A 16,139-nucleotide genomic window follows, 5' to 3' on the forward strand; every position below is an offset into this window, starting at 1 on the left:
AGTGAAAGATTGTAGCCGAAGTGCAGTCGGTATAACAACAATTTCCCAGGGCGCAGGATAAAGATGGCAATGTAGGTAGGTTTCTGGAGATGGCGAACAGTGGCCTGTGGACTGGACTAATGGACTATGAACTGAGCGTGTCGGAGAGGCTTGTGCTTGTGCCTGTGGGGGGGCGTCGTTGCCAAAAGGGGGTCGCTCGGTGCGAGGGACGCCGGTTCACCTCGTCTCGTCTCGTCGGGGGTTAGAGGGCGAAATGATGGTATGGAGGCAGGTAGGTACTGATTGTTCAGGGATCGAGAAAGACGTGGCGAGGATGGATGAGAAGAAGCGATCGAAAAGAGCAGAGCAGAGCATGTAGAGTTGATAGCAGAGAGAAGAATTATGAAGAAAGAAAACAGAGACAAAGCAAGATTGGAAAATGCGGATGTGTATGGGAATGACAAGAGATGGCGTTGAGTAGCGAGATGGATTGGACGGGATGGATGGATGTACAGGACAGGACAAGGACAGCCCGTTGGTTGTTTAGTTTTTACCAGTTGGAGTGAGAGTTGAAGGAGAAAGAAAGATGTCAAACAAGGCAAGACAACCCAGGTACGACGAGACAATACACTCTTTCTGGTTTGGACCTTCTGATCTGAGGGGAAAGTAGGTAATATCTCGTCTCGTTACGGTAGTCGTTCTGGATCTGGTAACATCAATATTTGGGGGGAGGGGGGGGAAATGCAGGCCTTCACCGGGAGTTTTAGTTAGCGCACCAAGTACCCCCGACAGTAGGTTGGCAGGTACCTACTGTGCTGCGCTGTAACTGCCTTTCCATGGACCCGGGGAGGCTGACTGAGGGGTATGAGTTGGTGACTTCGCACTGTAACCAACACAAGTTGCGCACCCTTTAAATAGTGCACACCTCGGAAGGGAATAAGCTCACCTGCAGTTTTAAACGGGGACGTTTTTAAGCTCACCTAAGCCTTTTATCGTATACCAGTCAGTGATTGCACGCTAAGTTTGTTGAAGCTGATGCTGATTCTTCTTCAAGATACCACCATGGAATCATTGCAATCACAGTGACGGTATAGCACAGTGTTTAGTAGGCCAATTACCTAGCCCCAACCCAACCCAACCATCTATCACTCACCGTCCGCTGCAGCGAATGGGCCTTTGTACCGGTAGTGAAAGCGGGGATACTGGACAGCCTCAGCAGAGACAAGCCCCGGGAAGGTTCAAAGCAAAGATCATCAAAGGGTCAATGTTTCTGAAGGAAGACAATAACCACTGGAATTGAACCGTGTAGCAAAGCAATAGCCCAGAGGCCGGTCACAAGTAAAGAATGGGGCCGAAATAGGAGCCACTGAATCTGTTGTATTAACAGCAATTAGGCCTGCCCTGTCTCTGTCTGCATTGGATGGAATAATTCGAGTGCTATTTCGATATACCGTGCGATTTTCGGTGATTACTGACTGTTTGGGCTACTTGTCCTAGGATATTCATTAACATTAAAAAAAAAAGACTCCATCGGAATTGCCTCGCCAAGTCACATCACATCACATAGACTCTCATCCATTGACGATACGTTGTACAACACGAGTTCATCATTGATTTACAACTGCCCAGCTCTATCCCGACTGCCCTCAAGGTTGGTCAGTCAAGGTCAAGGTTACTCCTGACCCCCGGCTAGTCTAGCGCTGTGTCAGTATCTACAGGGGGAGCACGATGGCCCAGGGACCCTGATTCTGCTAACAACCTCCCCCCTGAAAGGTCCATGTATCCACCTGTCCATCCTTTCTTCCACCCCAAGCTGCGGATTGGATGAATGACCTCCTGGCCGCTTATAATCCATGCCTAGCTCAGGCTGTTGTTGCGCCGGTACGAGTGGAACAAGTCACTTTGTGCGTCACATGACGTGATATTCTACTTGGAGCGTTCGTATATCCAATCCAAAGTTCCCGTTCCTGAGAGGGCGGGTTCTGGATTTCGAGGGGTCGGTCCTCTAATTCCCCTCAAACTCAGGACCCCTTTGTTCGATGGTATTTCTGGACTTTTCGGTGCTACAACATTGACAGACAGAGACGACAGGCAGGTCGGCAAGAATAGCAGAGAGATAGATGGCTGAAGATGCCCCCGGACATGTCCGTCTGTGAGCGGGTACAGAGGTACCTTTTTTATTCTTTTACCTGCAATGCAGTGGTTTGCTGAGATGCAGCCTCAAAAGGCCGACTCTGTGGGGAAGATATGCAGATACTAAAGATACATTACATGTTCAACTAACCACAACTGAACTGGACTAACTGATTTGTGTGTGTGTGTGGAGGAAGTGGAAAAGGGCCTGGTCTCCCTTTCATGATACATTTCTCAGGTTATTCATATGTATGGTGACGATATTCGAAAGCGACGTCTCCTATTCCTTCTTGGTTCAGAGTAGTAATTACACTTGGGATCATCATGTCATTTGTTGATGTGTCATCTCAACCTGAAGCAAATGTCCACAGTTTTTCCAGAGCAAAGAAGCCAAGCCAACATTTGTCCGATTAATAACAAGAAACCAACAATTCTACCAAGCCCTCAGGGTATTAGAAAGATTGGTCACTGTAAGCACAAGTGACGAAATTGGTAGACCACTTGATGCTCCTTAGACTACAGCTTTTAGACTACTTGTTTTTGTAACCTAAGATTGGGAGGTCATTCTTTCTACTCCCCACTAGCAAAACAACTCGGTAAAGGAGTCACAAGTAACATCTAGATCAAAAAATAGGAATCAATGCACCTAACCCACCCGCGGCCCGTGTGCTTCCCTTCCCCTTTAAGCACTGGAACTGATGTTCTCATGCCGCCATGCCAGCGCATTGAGCAAGACGGCGTTATGTGACCGAGATCAAGGCTTTAGGGTGCGGGTGCAGGGGTAAATCATGATGATGATGATTAGGCTTTTGTAGAGTTTGAAGTTTATTGCTTCAACGGCTCACTTGCATTCACTTCAGCCTCTCTCTCGTCACGCTAGCTTGACCAAACTATCGATAATTCTCTATGTAGATAGGCCTAGATCTTCAGAGTTTAGCGCCTACCATGTTCAGCTCAGCCTAAGATGGTTGATATGCCCAAAAGAGAGGGAATTCAAGGTCTCGTGATGCTTTGATCGTCAGTGGAAAACAACGGTCCACTGTGAAGTTTACGGATACGCCTCGTTCGTATCTTTTTGTTGACGGCGTATGAGATATAATTAATTCTCCTTAAATGTCTCACCGACGATCCAGCCTCTTACTCTTTCATTTCTAGAATACGCGCCATTGTCATACCTTTGAGGTCTCCCTTTTGACAGATCAAAGGTTTAATATCCCTTTACAATTCCAGAAACATGATTAATATCAGCCTCGTTATTTGTTGAGGGTGTAGATACAGTATAGTGCAATCCCTTGCACGTGTGGACCGAGCTTGACTTGCTTATTAGTATTGCTTATTCTGCCGATGACGATCGATTGAGATGTATCATGGTGCATCGTATTATGTCTCGTCTTGTCTGGAAATACGATCTCTCCCCGTGTCTATTCCTGGCCCGGCCACTCACTCATCTCTGGACACGTCTTTTCAATCACAAGTCTCGTCTCGGGAGATCAACCACCAGCCTCAAGCCACACTTTTTTTTTGTAGTACTGGTATCACATAAGTTTGTTTCCTCGTGGTTTCGGTTTTTTCAGCTCGTGTTTTTATTCACTATTTTCTTGTCATCCACACAAGCCATCTTTACAAGAACAACTCTTACCGCAACAGGTACAACCACACCTTTTTTTCGAGGTCCCTAAATGTCATCATGTTTACCTGTTTGGGCCTCTTCACAGTGTGCGTTGTCGCGAGCCAGTAAAATGCTCTGCCTTGACTTTGGCTGGGCTGAAAAATGCTGACTGACTTCAAGCTGACGAGAGGTGGCTTGTAAACTATTTGCTGGCTGCTGAAACTCAGTTGCTCTTTCCTCGTCTCGGCTCATACCGTCACTATTTTGTTACTGTAAGCGGCTGAACTGGACCTGCAGGTGGCTTCTTACCCAACACTCTCTCCGTCTACTAAGAGAGCAGTAGATGGATCCTCAACCATATAGTCAACGCTACGACGCGGAAGGCTTCTTGCTTTGACATTGCGACCAACATGCTTTAACCGACTTTCCTCATCATCTGCTACGGTTGCTACCCGATGATATCGGATGGCTACTCGTTTGCGCGTGATCCGAAACAAATGGCAGGCTGTCGTTGACCAAGTAGTCAATTGATCGATCGATGAAACACAGCTTTGTTTTGCGACAATGCAGCCAGTCATGATGCGCTTGACAAACGCCTCAGATGATGATGCATATGAGGAATCAAATGGCATTCTACTTTACCCACGGGTTGCTGCCGACCAAAAAAAACGGTTCATCACAACATTATTACAAAGTTGTCACGCCGAGAATTCAACGTCTTCTCTACGTCTTCCACTGTATGGAATTGTCCATTGTTAGGTCAATTGTTGTCGTTGTCGCTATCCGTGCCATATGTTGGTAACCGGGTTGAGTGATCAATAAGCAGTTTGCCAACGCCACACAGATGTTTGCTTCGAACAATAGACAGCGCCGACATGAAAAGAAGCCATTATGTCTTAAAAAATGCCGACTCCCCCGCCATTCAACCGCAGAGGTAGGCTATATGAAGGCTTCGTACAAAAGGACGAGCGTCTGGCTCAAGGCAAACCGTCACCCAAACGCACTGATATAGAATGGATGATACATATCCATTTCGATGGGATTCGTACTGCTGCTTTTGCCTCTTTGACTTCCATGATGGGGACCAGGTGGTCAGGTCCTTTCATCCATCTGAGGCAATCACACAAAATGCCAACGTTCCGTCTCCGACCGACGTGCTGCTTGAATACAAAACACCGGTTTACGACCCCCAAAATCAGCGATGTATTCCACCGCGCATATGGAGACGGTATAGGCAAATTGTTCGCGCATCACACCTGTCTTGTCTCCGAGAGTTTCCAACAGTCTCCATGGACCGACTGTGGGCCGTCATCCGCTACGAGTTCCAGCCGCCGGCCTTTAATACAGCCCGAAGACGATCTGTATTGACCAAAAAAGCAGCTACAGAGACCGAGTCTGCTCTTCAAGCACAAGCGAGGCTCGGTCTGATCGCCTTGCTCTCCTCGCCATCAGTTCCTGAAGATGTACTACAAGGAGGGGGCCTGATTTCTTTTGCCCTCAACGTTTACAATCCCATCTGGGGAACAAGTGTGATGTTTGAAGGTATTCGATACCTGTCGTATCTTTCGAATACCCAACATGAAAAGAACTTTGAACGGATAATACCGAAAAGGGGGGCTTCTGATGTACTCTACTTTGCCTCGAACCATCTAGGTATTGTATCTATATACTTCGAGGAACCTGCCCAGTCAAAACAGGAACTGCCTGGGATTTGGTGGAGTTTTGTGCACGGAAGTTTAAGGGATATTCCCATAGAGGGACACACCGATGTAAGTGGAACAATACCCAATGCTCCTATTCTAGTTCTAACATGCCCAGGGCTTCAAGATTCGTGACCTGCGATTAATGGGATCACACTACCCCGATGGAGGCCTGACCAGCAGGTGGTCGGTGTTGCCACCAAGACCGAGAGCTACATGGTTAGTGAACTTGGATGACAGGACTCACTCGAATCTTTACTTCAAGTCCCTGGACTGCGGGAAGCCTGGAATCACTGGCTTTTCAGCGTGCATGGTTGATGGAGATCTTGTGGATCTACATTACCATACTAAAGGCGAGAGCCTTGAGTTCTACCACGATGGCGGCGGCGATCGACGGCATGCCGTTTGGCTATATTTCCCGATTGAACAAGGTGAGCGCATCTTTGAAGTTTGGCGACGGCGGAAGAAGCCTAACTTTTGTCGGGACATTCCCATGGTAAGTCCTGGACGGTGACTGTTGTTGTCCAAGTACTAATTGTTGGACAGCTACGGACGAATAGAGGACGCGTATTCGTTCTAGGTACACACATCAACCAACATGACATCGACAACAAATACGACTGCCTCACTTCATTTCCAACACCTAAGCAGGCTCGGTTCTGGTTCAGCTGTCACGAGGGCTGTGTCGATTATCTAGCGTTCGACACTGAAGACAAACGCCACGACAAAAACGAGTTTCTCAGACCGCTGCAAGGTACCTCTGCGCTGCGGTCTTCGGGCGCACCGGCCCAAACCTTTGCCTCGTCGGCGCCACTGAAAGATGTAGTCGAAGTTGTGCCATGCAAATCATGGGCGCCTGGGTCAGCTGGGATCGTTGGGCTCGTGTTCACGTACTCGGATGGGCATCGCGAAACGCTCGGACAGGTACGGCTTGACCACCTTCTCGCGCCGATAAAGGCCGAACCAACAGGGGATATCTGGCTGGGACTCAGGTATCTCGCCCGTGGTTCGGTCGTTGAGGCGATTAGATTGATACCGTCGAACGGCGAGACAATTTATTGCGGGAGCACATCTGAGGCTGGGCTGCATTGGCGTAATGCTAAATGGCAAGGACGGCTGGACTGGTTCTTTTGGTACGGGATGACTTTTCTAACCTACCATTCACAACCCATCCCAGATCAGCATATTGGTAGGATCCTGGAGATGGAGGGAGGGAGAGAATGGGAGAGGAAGAGGGAATCAACGACTGACCTTCATATACCCTTCAGTCCCCTTTCCAGTGATCGCTCGGTGGGTGGGGGCTTGGTAATCATAGACCCTTGATGTAGATGTATCGAACCCATAGTGGTGAGGTCTCTTCTGCTTCAGTGTTTTGGCTCGTTCAAAGTTCATGTTTACTATGAGATATCCGTGCTAGGCTAATAAAATTCTCGCTCCATCTTCAAGTTCCATAACATCATCCGCCCTCGCAGCTTTCCCACCCCAAATAACAGTCCCCGTTCCATCTACAGCAAAAGCACCAGCTTCCTGCCACTTGTTTCCCATGGTCGTCAAAGGTCCCTCATCTTCTTCATCCTCTTCCGGTCCGACACTTTGGACGGTAGTCTTTGGTTTGGGCTTCGTCTTTCCCTGTATCGCACCCGCTACTTTCTCACCCAACCACCCCGTCTCTTTCCAACTCTGCACTTGCGTAGATGGATTCAAGACATACCACATACTACCCGTACCTAATCCCCATGCCGCATACAGAGCTCGATCTTCATCGACTACTACACGTACACTCCATGCGCCGCCAAGAAGATCAACCCACTTCTTTGTCGCTTGCTCTGAGGCGTGCGAAACGGCTATACATGTAAGTGCATCTCCATAGCGATTTGCCATTGTACGAAGATTTATAAAGGTTTTTTGCGCAACTGCTTTACCGTTAGACTTTGTTTTAAATTTGGTTGCTGGAAGTAAAAGAGACGGAATTGAGTTGGTCACTTAGACCAAACCTCTTACTAGACTTATGATGCCAAATTTTCTGTGTAAAAAATAGGGAATAACTTACATGCACAGCCAACACAGCGTAAAAACACCACCAAGGTCCTCTTCCCAAGTCTTAATTTCTGCGTTTTATCCACGGGTGCTTTATCACCGATTCCAGGTACGCGTCCGACGGATGCAGCAGCGGGAGGCGGCGTTAGCCACGGCTGTACTGTCAGAGGCAGAGACCGAACAGACATCCAAGATGCCCAACTAGAATCTGCATCGTTATCGGATGGTGAAGGAGGGTTTTTGCGGAGTTTGTTTGGCTCGCGCTTTTCAGTGGGAAAGGAGAGTATATCGCTTGGTATACCAGCCTTTTTGAGGGCGAGTTTTGTAGTGAATGATGAGAGCATTGAGCGGCTTACGGGACGACCCGGAAAATTTATAGATGAGTCAGTACTGATGATAGGTAAGTTATACAACTAGGATTGAGTTCAAATATACTGAATAAATTGTTTTATGTAGTCGTTGAAAAAAGATGAGACGTGGTGTTGAGTTGAAACTCCAGGGGGGACGGATTCTCAGTGACGCTAGTAGGGGTTTGGAATGGGGGCGAATAGTGCAGGGTAACGCGAATGGTAAAGCTTCGATGAGATGGGAATGTGGATGACGGGAATAACATGAGCCGCGAGCTGGGAATTATCTAGATATCTAATTTATATTCTGGGGGAGTAATCAGGCCATCCAATAAAGATCTCGGGGGATGTCATTTCACCGACTGCCTACCTACAACTTGTATGTTTACCTTTTAGAATTGCCAAATGCATCGTCAACCGAAAGGAGCCTCCTCTTGCACATCAAAGTTACGTCTGTAGTGAGTGAGCGTATTTCCCAGATAATTGAGCTTCCGTGGACAGTCACGGACCTTGTGTTGTCTTTGAGATGTTGGGTTTAGAAGATTTGTATCCAGATATTATTCTATTTTTTCCGCTCCCCGTGAGTGTAGATTAGACATCGTTTTGCACATTGCTTTCTTGCATGAATAAGAAGACATCCCGAAATAGAAACACACCCAACGCACTGCATGTTCTTATTCTCTAGATAGACCCCAAGCAGCAAAATACCTAAGGATATTTATTATCTCTACAGTTATAGGTTAAAAGTCTAAAACCTCAAAATGATTTACAAGTCTGTTCATTCTCGAGGCAGATCTACTTTGCCATGGAATTAGAGCAGGTACTTAGCCATGCAGTGATTCAATGCTACTCTAGATTTCTAACCTTTTATCTTGTGCTCCCCTTTTATTTCGTTTCTTCTGAGCATCGATTTCCATTCATTCCCCTTAAACACATCATCATGTTGGGGAGAACGGCTCGAGATCCTCTCCTTAAGCAAAAAGAAGACGAAACCGAGGCCCAATTTCACAATCCCCAGGTCTCGAATGCAATGACCAAGGAGGTGGATGGCCCTTTGGCCTGGGAGGTGGGCAGAATCTGTTGGGTTAAGATTTTGGCAGTGCCTGCCAGCTGTCAAATGCGAAATTGAGCTGAAGCTCAAATCGCATTTTGTTTCTTTCTCCGCTTCACTCCTTCTCTTCTTTCTTCACCTTGTTCTTTTCTGCTGTGTTCCCCCCAAGCATCGCAACCAACACCACCTCGTGCCGTCGACGACATGAGCGTGATAACACACGATGTTGATCCCAACGGGGATCTTGTTGTCGTTCTGAAGAAACCGAACACGAAGAATGTCATTCCCGAAGTTTCTCTCCGTCAAGAAACTAAGCTGGGCCAAAATGCCCCCACGTTCGCGCCCGACACCACGGACGTGAGAACTCCTTCGATGCCCTCTGGACTCCCCAACAATGCAGCCATCGGTAACGCCATCTATCTTGATAAATATAAAATTTTACTAACGTCTACTCTGTATGTAGCGGGAGAATCCGATGAGATACGATTTCGAGTATCGTCTGCGCATCTGAAACTAGCTTCAGTCCAGTTCAGGGGGATGCTCAGCCCGCCCTGGACAGAGTCTCAAGCCGTCAATACTCAATCGGATTACACAGACTCCGGCACTGAAGATCTATCGCCATCGAGCTCACCAGCTGCGGGGACCGGTTCTCCAGGCTCACCTGTGACCTCCTCTACTGGTCCATCTCCGTCTAGTCCATCAGTTTCTCAAACTCCTCGAATGTGGGAAGTAACAGTCACTGAATGGCACGCACATGCCTTGTTGACAGTCTTCAACATCATTCATAGCAAAGGCTCTAGTATTCCTCGAAACGTTAGCATGGAGTTCTTCACTCAGGTCGCCCTCATCGCCGACTATTACCATTGTGCCGAGGCATTATCTTTTGTCGCAGCGACTTGGTATTCATCGTTTGAGAAGCATGCAAGGAAATACGGGAAGGAAGTCATTATGTGGCTGGTCATTGCTTTAGTATTCTCATGGGACTTCGTGTTTCATATGGCGGCCTATACAGTAGTACATGGTGGCGAAGGTCTCAGCCGTGTTACGATTCACGATCTCCCCTTCCTCGAAATTCTCGGTCAGTACACTCGGCTAAAATAATTTCCATACTATCTGTATCTAACAGTGGACTTAGAGGAACTGAACAAGAAAAGGACAAGGGCTATCTTTGAGCTCAGGCAGAAACTGAGGACTGTCGACAGAGAGTTGAGGAAAGGCGAGATAGGCTGCGACAACACATGCAGATCAATGATGGTCGGGTCATTGGTTATAGAGAAAGAGACCAATCGGGATTTGATAACTACAACGTGTATCAACCACAATGCGGTGTCTTTGTCCAAAGTCATCACTGCGATAAAGGAATTTGCCCCGACTGTGTGGCATGACTCTACAGGCTGTGCTCATGCATGCAGCGCAGCGAAGCTCATGCTACCATCCATCAAACAGGTTAAAGACGAGATCGCAACTATCACGCTCTCGGACTTTCAGCACAACAAAGATGGTTCTAGCACAAAGGGCGCTTAGAGGAAACAAAGGTCTCGGTACTCTGATCTTCTGTATGTATGTATGAGAATAAAGATTGATACAAACCCATGAGAATACCAAGAGCCTTTACTATCAAAAAGAATTGTGACATGTCTCATCCCAATCCAAGTATGCTTGTTTGGTTGTTTGCTTTATTAAAAACCCACGCACCATATTTCCCTTTTCCAGTGTCACCTTTGAGCGCCAGACAAACAATCACCCCCAGCAAACCTACAGCCTCAATTATCTCATATCGTCTTCATACAGCATTGGGTACAGTTCTTTCATGCTGCTATTGGCCAGTCATTTCAAACCGTAACGAATGATGCCATCTCTTGCAGGAATACACGCTTCGGCGAGATGCTTTGTAGATCTCATGGAGTGCCCATGATACAAGTGAATGGCAACTCTATCTATTTATATCGAGATATTCTAATCGCTTTGGTGAATTGGTCTTCAATCTTCCGGTATCAGTAATCTCGACATCAATCCGATCATGGGGGTTATCAGGCATGATATTGACCCGAAGGGGGATCTTTTGATCGTCCTCAAGAGCCCAAATACACTGAACTTGATGCCAGATCCACCCATCGAACACGATTCCTATCGCCCGCCCCCTCCCTACTACAGGCGTATTCTCGTTGACCCATCTCGAAATGACAAAATTGAGATTGAGTTTAGAGTCTCTTCATTACAAATGATCCGCTCTTCCGCTTTCTTTGAGAGGATGCTCGGGGGACCATGGAAAGAGGCTGTGCAGGAGGCAACCGGTTCACCTCAACTTCGCAGAGTATCTGCAAGCGACTGGAACACAGATGCCCTCACGATCGTCCTCAATATTATTCACGACCGTGCCGGCGAGGAGGATGTACCACAAGACCCAAACACTTTCTTACTCGTTCATATAGCTGCCATCGTGGACTACTACCACTGCCAAAAATGTACACATATAGAGGCAGCTATGTGGCAATGGGCGCAAAGCGTCACATTTCATCCATCCGGAGATATCGTGAACCTATATATTATACGGGTGTTCTCATGGCACTTTTATTTCACCTACATAACCAGTCGTATCTTGGAGAATAGTCATGACTTGACGTTGATCAATATCAACGACCTGCCAATGGCAGAACTACTCAGTTAGTTTACAGCCCTTCAACTTCAGAATTGTTACTAAGAACCTCTACAGAGATGATTGAGAAAAAGAGACAAAAGACCATGGGCCAACTTCTGAGACGTCTCGATGTTTTGGCCGCAGGATACCAGAGTGGCCGCGTAGACCTCGTTGGCCGATGCCGGCTATCGGTGTGCGTGATGATTTTTAAGCATTCTCTGGATTCCTCAGCAAGAAGGTCGCTGATTGAATGCACAATTGGCGAGGTGTTGAATCGAATTCACGTCGCTGCGCATCCTGGCATATACGGCAAATACGACTGTATGGTCGTGACGATGGGCCGCAGGGATATCAAAAAGGCTTCTTTCCAACTTTTAGAGGGTATGAGCGTGGGAGATTATTAAAAGTTTATGACCAAATTGCACATAACATTTATTCAACACATAGAACTCGATTGTTACTTTCTGGTTGAGGGATTGTCAGAGTCGGACAGCATGAGACTTGATTGTAGCATCAACAGTGTTTTTCTTTTGACTCCTCAAGACATAGGAATGTTGGCACTGGAAACATGAGAGACGGAGTCAGTGGGTTATTTTATTCTTTTTAGACTAGACTTCGGATTGTTTATTTATGTATCCCAGATTGTGTATCGTGATTTGTGCCTGCCTGGACTTAGAGTAGTGTTTGTCCACATGTGGACCAAAGATTATACAGTATAGTGTATCTTTTGTCACTCTTTGATGCCTTGGTCCGTTAATTAAAGTGATATCTGAGAGTGATAATAAGTTTGTTGACCCACAGCTAGGCTACCGAAGATATACAATCTTTAACAGGATTGACTACCTGGCAGTGACAAGGCAGTGACAAGGCAGTGACAAAGAGTGTAGATTAACTTAGACTAAACAGCCAAACAGCCAAACAGCCAAACAATTTTTCTTATTCACTATTTCTTCCAAGTACTTAAATGACTGGCCAGTCGCTATATCAGACTCTCCCTTCTCATCCGCCGTCCCACATTGTCCTTCGAACGACAACAACATTTATAACTACCTTGTATCCCCCAGCCATTATAAAATATAGCTGCGACGATCAGAAGACACAATTGTGAGTTACCATAGACTCGATACCTGCGATGTCTATTCTTATTGTCTAAAGTACCGGTGCTGACTTCTCTCACTCAGATGCTGTCCATCTCCTACGAGATAGATCCGGGGGGCGACATTGAGCTGGTACTAAACAAGCCCAACAACCAGGAGATAGTCCCGCTTCTTCAGTTCACCCAAGACCCCCCTGATATTGATCTCAAGCCATTCGACAACTCACCATGTACCGGTCGATACAGCGTCTTTCAGGAACTCTATAGAACAGGTGTTTCGCCCGTCGACAGCGAAGTTCGCATGAGAGTCTCATCGCGCCATCTCATTCTTGCCTCTCGCACTTTCCAAAGCATGCTCGAAGGGCCTTGGAGTGAAGGAACTTCGTCTCCTCAGTCTCTCCGACAGATAGACGCATCAGAATGGGATGCCATGGCTTTTGCTATCGTTTTGGACATCATTCACGGACGTCATCTGGAAATACCAGTGAATATGAGCCTCGGCCTTGTCGCTCGTGTTTCCACGGTTGTCGACTATTACCAATGCCATGAGGCTTTGCATGTCTATCGCCAGAGCTGGCTCAGTGAGAACAAAGAGGTAAAGGCCCCGATGGACAGATTATGTAGTGCAGCTCTGTTGTGTCTGTATGCTGCGTGGGTGTTTTCAGATAAAACGACCATCTCGAACATGGCCCGTCTTACGTTGCTACATAGCGAAGGTCTAGCACAGATAGACACGTACGACCTTCCTATTGGAGGTATTTTAGGTGAGAGATCAAGGTCTATGCCAAGTTATTGATGTATCAACGATTCTAACACCACCGCGCAGACAATATCGAGAACCAACGACAACACCTTATCACCGAATCTCTTCAGCTTTTAGACACCCTGCAAGGGCAGCTGGTCAAAGAGACAAGTTGTCCTTCGGAGCAGGAGGCCCAGTGTACCGCATTGACGCTTGGAGTGTTGGTGCGTGTAAAGCACAAAATCTCGAGTTTCAGCACACCTCTGGAACACCCATACGACGGATACAGCCTCAATTCTGTTCTGCGTACGATTGCAAATATAGAAGAACCTATGGCACTGCATTCAAATAACATGAAATCTCGCACTGCTAAATGGAGCAAAACCTCGCGCCCATGTTCCATCGGGGGAAGATTGAAGGAAAGTATCGAGGGCATTCAGTCGGAAATTTGGTCCTTTTGTATGAGAGACACCCTGGAGAAGACCTCCAAGGAGGAGACACGTTACAGGATGAATTTTGGAGATACAAAACTCATCGACGTGTGGACTGGACCTCTCAGCACTACCAATTGTTCAGATACCGAGTAGTTAAGGAGAATCTAAAATCTGATGATTATCTATCTAAGCCTCTGTTTTTGCCAGCATCGAATCATCCAAGTATACCATATCAAGTGTTTCAGGTATCCTCAATGGCAAACTTTTACACGATTCGATACTGTTGGTAGGTATGGTATGTAGTAAGCTTATGGAAAGTTATGATTGAAGCCCAAGATGAAATGTTCTTTTCGATATTGCTGCTGGCTTCAGATTCGAAGCCAGAGTCTGAGTCTGAGTCTGAGGCTGATGTTTGTAATTGCTGGTGTTGTTTTTCACGTACATGTTGGTGAAGAGGATGGAGATGTGGAAGTAGTGAAATCGAGTAAATAGAGTACTGGCGAATGAAAGGAAGTGCGACATTATTTTAAAAAGGACCAATTAAGTTGTGATATGACCTTTTGTGCATTACTGACTGAGTGAATAATGGATGTAAGTTGGTGATACTCTGATACGGGCGTGTTTGTGCTGAACAACTCATGTTTGGAGAGGAGAAACGTATCACGGAGATGATCCGTTATTGGCAACTTTTTAAAGCGATCACATAACTCCGTCAATTCATGCGACTATTCTGGACATGCTCTTGGCCGATTATCTTCTGTGTCCTAACTGACATACTCTAGCCAGGAAAGAACTCTATGCTAAACACTATGATAGCTCCGGGGGCAACGATCCCGCCTCACTGCTAGGCAGTCAAATTGTATTTCGAGATAGAGTACTCAATTCCTTCGAGAATGGGGTTCAGTCGCTTTTGAATGTTACATGAACAATAACGCTCTTGTGGCCTCGGATTGGGGAATTGGCGGGCTCTTGAGACGAGAGTGAAAATATTGTAGCCACTGTATGGAGCGACAGGCGATGGGTCAAGAAGTCCGAGTTTGTGTTGTTCCCGTATTAAAACACCAAGAATAATAGCGGAACAGTTGGGATTCCCATTGGTAGGACAGCCCGTCTCTTCTGAAAGTGTTTTACGAAGAGCATTCAAACCGGTCATGTACCTGCCGATGAGCTCCTGTCTCGCGGTATCAATTTCCGCTGTCCTGTGTCAGTACTGTAGTCATGGCGAGCCTGTATCGGGATCATAACGAACCGAGAACCTGATGGGCAGGGAGGTCCTTGAAATCAATGTTTGCAAGACCTATGGATTCCTCAAGAAACATCCTTGATATATAAGACAGTTTCTCCCTATTTGAAAACACTCAGGAGATGTACAGCCATAAGAAGCTGATCTTGCAAAATCTACCAGGCACTTCATGTAATAGATTGGCCATCCATATGTCGCTGATAAGCTGAAGGGATTCGTGACATTCGTAGTAGTCGACTACAGTAGCGATGCGGGTCAGCAGTCCAATGTCGATAGTTTTTGGGATACCCTGATAACGCCCGTGGATGACATCCAGTACAATTACCAGGGCGGCAGCGTCCCAGTCAGTAGTCTTGATCTGGAGGGGAACAGACTGAGAGCCGGGGGCCTGAGAGAGATTCTCTTTCCATGGCCCCTCCAACATGGTGCGGAACGTGCGAGAGGCTAGAATCAGGTGTCGGGAGGAAACTCGTATCCGAACCTCGGTCAACCCATCACTGATAGAGTTGGAAGTGCTTGTTTCTAGAGTATCAGCTTCCATGGTATCATCTTCTCCTCCACCATCGGCGTCCATGGCATCTTCTTCTTCCTCTTCTTCCTCAGGGTTGAAGACGGCGTATCGTCCACTCAAGGCCGGGTTGTCAAAGAAATCATCGCTGTCGCCATCAAACATGGGTACACGAAAGTTTTCTTTCTCTTCAAAGGTGACGATTGGTACAATCTGCTGTTTGTTTGGGCATTCCAACACGAGCTCAATATCACCGCCAGGGTCGATTTCGTACGTGATTATTGTCATCTCTGGTTAGGCCAGCCGGGCGGAAGGTAGGCCGAATGAAATCCAGTACTGGTTTGGTGGTTGATAAAATGTGAGATCAAAGATCAGCTCCAGTAGGTTTGATACCGACGGCGTGCTGATGTTTTTGTTTCATTTGCTCCGAGTTCCTGTTGCTTTTTTGCAAACCCATCTGGGGGCCAGCTGCGTGTCAGTGTCAATGAAACGGCAAACGACAAGTACCTGTGAGTGGGTCTTGACGGGGAAACATTAACCTCTGAGCTTCAGACGACAAAAATAAATAGGCCAAAAACCTGCTCTAAATCGCCTGAACTGGCTTACTAACTTCGTCTCTTGT

At 46.9% G+C, this 16,139-nt stretch overlaps 6 protein-coding genes across 6 annotated transcripts; 3 read left to right on the top strand and 3 right to left on the bottom strand.

Annotated features, from left to right (window-relative positions):
• Positions 1-5,010: 5,010 nt before the first annotated feature.
• Positions 5,011-6,704, top strand: FPOAC1_000252 (uncharacterized protein; the record flags this gene model as incomplete). Its single annotated transcript, XM_044844870.1, has 4 exons — positions 5,011-5,490; positions 5,540-5,917; positions 5,968-6,345; positions 6,690-6,704. The coding sequence occupies 4 exons, from the start codon at positions 5,011-5,013 to the stop codon at positions 6,702-6,704; spliced, it is 1,251 nt and encodes a 416-aa protein (XP_044710786.1).
• A 130-nt stretch (positions 6,705-6,834) lies between these two features.
• Positions 6,835-7,802, bottom strand: FPOAC1_000253 (uncharacterized protein; the record flags this gene model as incomplete). The annotated part of the gene is made up of 2 exons (XM_044844871.1): positions 6,835-7,334; positions 7,472-7,802. The coding sequence occupies 2 exons, from the start codon at positions 7,800-7,802 to the stop codon at positions 6,835-6,837; spliced, it is 831 nt and encodes a 276-aa protein (XP_044710787.1).
• A 1,258-nt stretch (positions 7,803-9,060) lies between these two features.
• Positions 9,061-9,957, top strand: FPOAC1_000254 (uncharacterized protein; the record flags this gene model as incomplete). The annotated part of the gene is made up of 1 exon (XM_044844872.1): positions 9,061-9,957. One exon carries the CDS (start codon positions 9,061-9,063, stop codon positions 9,955-9,957), a length of 897 nt encoding a protein of 298 aa, XP_044710788.1.
• Positions 9,958-10,876: 919 nt separating this feature from the next.
• On the top strand, positions 10,877-13,919 carry FPOAC1_000255 (uncharacterized protein; the record flags this gene model as incomplete). The annotated part of the gene is made up of 5 exons (XM_044844873.1): positions 10,877-11,519; positions 11,570-11,875; positions 12,588-12,598; positions 12,676-13,354; positions 13,417-13,919. 5 exons carry the CDS (start codon positions 10,877-10,879, stop codon positions 13,917-13,919), a joined length of 2,142 nt encoding a protein of 713 aa, XP_044710789.1.
• Positions 13,920-14,610: 691 nt separating this feature from the next.
• Positions 14,611-15,085, bottom strand: FPOAC1_000256 (uncharacterized protein; the record flags this gene model as incomplete). Its single annotated transcript, XM_044844874.1, has 2 exons — positions 14,611-14,960; positions 15,016-15,085. The coding sequence occupies 2 exons, from the start codon at positions 15,083-15,085 to the stop codon at positions 14,611-14,613; spliced, it is 420 nt and encodes a 139-aa protein (XP_044710790.1).
• Positions 15,086-15,124: 39 nt separating this feature from the next.
• On the bottom strand, positions 15,125-15,805 carry FPOAC1_000257 (uncharacterized protein; the record flags this gene model as incomplete). Its single annotated transcript, XM_044844875.1, has 1 exon — positions 15,125-15,805. The coding sequence occupies one exon, from the start codon at positions 15,803-15,805 to the stop codon at positions 15,125-15,127; it is 681 nt and encodes a 226-aa protein (XP_044710791.1).
• Positions 15,806-16,139: the final 334 nt, after the last annotated feature.

Source organism: Fusarium poae, chromosome 1, assembly GCF_019609905.1.
Source record: "Fusarium poae strain DAOMC 252244 chromosome 1, whole genome shotgun sequence".
Lineage (NCBI taxonomy): Eukaryota > Fungi > Ascomycota > Sordariomycetes > Hypocreales > Nectriaceae > Fusarium > Fusarium poae.